The 4,277-nt window shown below is 48.6% G+C and overlaps 1 protein-coding gene across 1 annotated transcript in view; it reads left to right on the forward strand.

Moving 5' to 3' along the window:
- Positions 1-3,797: 3,797 nt before the first annotated feature.
- Positions 3,798-4,277, forward strand: part of KCNK1 (potassium channel, subfamily K, member 1) — a 38,681-nt gene continuing 38,201 nt past the window's right edge. The window contains exon 1 of the mRNA XM_008579803.1: positions 3,798-4,192. Coding sequence (XP_008578025.1) covers positions 3,838-4,192 — 355 coding nt within the window. The 5' untranslated portion in view covers positions 3,798-3,837. The remainder of the gene's footprint in view (positions 4,193-4,277) is intronic.

The following is a 4,277-nucleotide window of genomic DNA, read 5'->3' on the forward strand; positions in this document are numbered from 1 at the left end:
GCTTAAACAAAAAATAGTGCTAAAACACAGATAACTTAAAATTCACCATATTAACTACTGTGTGACTTATATATATATATATTTTTTGCAGCTGGCCGGTGTGGGGATCTGAACTTTTGACTTTGGTGTTATCACTACCCAACTCTCCCAAGTGAGCTATCTGGCAAGCCCCCCAGTGGCATTAAGTACAGTCATATTTTGTGCTACTGTCTTCACCATCCATGTCCAGAGCTCCTTGCATCTTGTGAAAGTGGAAGTGTGATTAGCAATCGCTCCCATTTCCTGCTCTCCCCAGCCCCTGGCATCCACCCTTCCTCTGCTGTTTTTTTATAAATTTGATTATTCTAGGAACCTCGTGTAAGTGGAATCATACAGTATTTGTCCTTTGTGACTGTTTATTTCTCTTAGCATCGTGCCCTTAAGGTTCATCTGTATGTAGCATGTGTCAGAATTTCCTTCCTTTCTAAGACTGAATACGACTCAACTGTATGGTTATACCACATTTTGTTTATCTGTCCATCTGCGGATGGATACTTGGTCACTCCCACCTTTTGGCAGTTGTGTATAATGCTGCTATGAACATGGGTGTACAAGTATCTGTTCAAGTCCCTGCATCCAATTCTTTTGGGATAGACACCCAGAAGTGGTATTACAAATGCTAACTTTCCATATTTGTTGCTGTTGACTGGATTTCCCCAATGCTGTATTTGCAAATTTCACTTTTTGATCCCAAGTGAGTTATAGACTTATACAACTACGTTCTTTGCAAGTTGTTCTCATCATCGCTACTGATTGAGATCATTAAGACCATGTATACCTGGGCCGACCCCGTGGCACACTCGGGAGAGTGCGGAGCTGGGAGCACAGTGGTGCTCCCGCCACGGGTTCGGATCCCATATGGGGATGGCCGGTGCGCTCACTAGTTGAGCGCGGTGCGGGCAACACCGAGTCAAGGGTTGCGATCCCCTTACCGGTTACAAAAAAAGACAAAAAAAAAAAAGATCATGTATACCTAATTACCATCCAACACAGTAGCAATCATTTACATCACCAACTGTACATCAGATTGCCATGTAAGGCTCTGTGCCAAGCCCGAGTTGTGTTTCTTATAAAGCACAGGCACCCATCCACAAATTATGTCAATGAGAGGAAAGGGATGCAGAAAGCAGCAGTGGCACTTGTAAACTGAGGGCAGCATATGATTTTTAAGTGTTTAGTATCCTTGCCCTGGTTGTAATACAGAACCGGGTGGAGTCTCAGCTGGAGTAGTGAAATATGGAGGAAATAGCAACGTCACCTGAAAAAAAACTTCTAATGATGATTTATAAAGTTGAGCACAGTTCAGATGCATGTTGTTCCAGTTATTTATTATTGTATAATAAGTTACCTCAAAGCTTAGTGGCTTAAAACAGCAACGATCTGATTATATCTCACAATTTGCCAGAGCTCAGCTGGGAGATTGTTGCATTCCAGCGAGCACAGACAGAGGTAAGTCACCTGGTGGCATTCAGCAGCTGGATGGCTGGTCTGGAGGGCTGAGGGGGCTGCACCCATGTCTGGTGTATGGGTGACAACGGCTGGAAGGCTGGACTCAGCTGGGACTGTCACCTGGACATGTGGCCTCTCCAGCATGGCCACAAGGTCATCAGATGTCTATGTGATGGCTCAGGGCTCCAAGAAAGGAGCGTTCCCATGAACAAGGTTGGAAGCTGCTGGCCTTTTATGAGCTAGCCTTGGAAATCACCCACTGCCATCTCCGATGCACTCGGTTAGTTGAAGCTGTCACAACTCCACCTAGTCTCATGGACACGGGACATAAACCCTACCTTTTGATAAGAGGGGTGTCAAGGAATCCACAACCATGTTTCAAAACTGCAATATGTGTGTGTGTATATTTGAGCATGTGCTGATATAACCACACCTGTACATGTAGTTAATCACTAGTACCCCACAAACTTTGTCATTCAAAGGGTTATGTGGTCTGGGAGAAAGAAATCACATCCCGTTGGGACATGTGAGGTGTCGTGGGTGGGGTCTGGCATTTCAGCCAAGCGAGGAAGGATGGCAACAGGTAGACAGGGAGGAAGGATTGTCCCAGGAGGAGGAACCACATGAGCAGGGACAGGGGAGAAAAGCTCCGGGAGCAAGAGGGGGAAAGCCGGGGGTGTGCTGCAGGAGGAGGTGGCCTCAGGAACAGAGGTCCTGCCACAGGTCAGNATGTGAGGTGTCGTGGGTGGGGTCTGGCATTTCAGCCAAGCGAGGAAGGATGGCAACAGGTTGACAGGGAGGAAGGATTGTCCCAGCAGGAGGAACCACATGAGCAGGGACAGGGGAGAAAAGCTCCGGGAGCAAGAGGGGGAAAACCGGGGGTGTGCTGCAGGAGGAGGTGGCCTCAGGAACAGAGGTCCTGCCACAGGTCAGGAAGAATAGGGGAGCATCCTGCAGAGAACGACAGTGCAGGATGGAGACTTGAGGAGACCTGTAGGCACAGAAGGAGAGATTCAGGTTTTTCCAGAGCAGGGCATTCGCTGATGGGGTAAGTGTTCCTGGAGGCTGAGGGCCTGAGAGTGTTGGGTTAATGACTCCACCTTGAAAATAAGGAGGTACAAAGGAAAGACATGGATTACTGATGAGATTTTAAAGTGCAACGAGGTAAAGTGGAGGGTTTCGATCTTCTAAGTAACGTAGGAACTGAGATTATTTACAGAGAGCGAAAAAAATCACTGATGCATATGTTAGATAATTTCATGAGTTTCTACAAATATACAAAATGTGACTTTTTCTAGAACTTCAGTAAAGTAGGCAAACGTTCAGCTGGGTATTGTAATAAATAATTGTACAATTCAGCTGTGTTTATTTTTGATGTTGTTCTTGATTACAAAGATAATGTGCCCACTGTAGAAAATTTTAAAAATATAAAAAAGTACAAGAAATTAAAGTCATCTATGTACTTCACGGTCACCTAAAGACTGCGAGGAGTTGCTTTATTTCTATTATGTGGTCAGTTGACTGTGGAAAGACAGCTCTATTTTACAATACAAAATGCAAATGTTTTACATATTTCAGATTTTACAGTTTTGCTTACGTTTTGGTTGTCTTCAAACACACTTTTAATGTCTATATGGCATCCATACTGTGCAGTTACCGTAACTTATCTAAAACTTCCCCTATTTTGAAATATGTAGGTTGTTACACGTACGTATGTCACACATACACATGTAGCATGTTATGTATGTACGTATATATCCATATGGTCTATGAACAGCCTTGGACATAAACCTTTTCCTCTGATTATTTTTTCTTAGGACACATCACTGAATCCGGACACAAACTTTTCAAGGCTCTTGAAACATATCCCCAAATGGCCTTTCCAGAAAGAGAGCACCGTTTTTTTACTCTCATCCGCAGCATTTTTTGAGATCTTCAACCTTAAAAAGAATCAACTCTTGGAAAAGCCCAGTTTCTTCTGGTCTCTGACACGTGGGGACATTTCTTCACCTTAAAACCTAAGGCCATGTCGCAGAGAATCGGAGCCCAGAAGCTGGACCTTTCTAAAACTCTCCTTTGTGAGGGAGGTTGGGGGACTGGGGGAGGAGACTTTTGAGATCCAAGGTGCCTTCCAGCCCCAGCTTCTGGTGCGTTCATCCCGGGCACCGGATGGCTCCACCCTCCGAGCTCATAAGACAGAGGATGGAAAGTGTTTCAGCTGATTAAGAGGACAGAGGTGGGGACGGGGAGGAGTGGGACTGGGGGGCATCGCTCAGGAGTCGTCCCCCCCCCCNCCCTGGGCATCGCGAGGGGCCGGGCGCAGAGGGCAGGAGCGCGGCGGGCGGGACGATGCTGCAGTCCCTGGCCGGCAGCGCGTGCGTGCGCCTGGTGGAGCGGCACCGCTCGGCCTGGTGCTTCGGCCTGCTGGTGCTGGGCTACCTGCTCTACCTGGTCTTCGGCGCCGTGGTCTTCTCGTCGGTGGAGCTGCCCTACGAGGACCTGCTGCGCCAGGAGCTGCGCAAGCTCAAGCGGCGCTTCCTGGCCGAGCACGAGTGCCTGGCGGAGCCGCAGCTCGAGCAGTTCCTGCGCCGGGTGCTGGAGGCCAGCAACTACGGCGTGTCGGTGCTCGGCAACGCCTCGGGCAACTGGAACTGGGACTTCACCTCCGCGCTCTTCTTCGCCAGCACCGTGCTCTCCACCACCGGTAGGCGCCCGCCCCCCGGCCCTGTCCCCTCCCCGGAGCCCCCCATCCCTGTCCGCTCCTCGTCGCCCCCGGCCCTGTCCCCTCC

This window comes from Galeopterus variegatus, unplaced genomic scaffold, assembly GCF_000696425.1.
Source record: "Galeopterus variegatus unplaced genomic scaffold, G_variegatus-3.0.2 Scaffold1958, whole genome shotgun sequence".
In the NCBI taxonomy this organism is placed as follows: domain Eukaryota; kingdom Metazoa; phylum Chordata; class Mammalia; order Dermoptera; family Cynocephalidae; genus Galeopterus; species Galeopterus variegatus.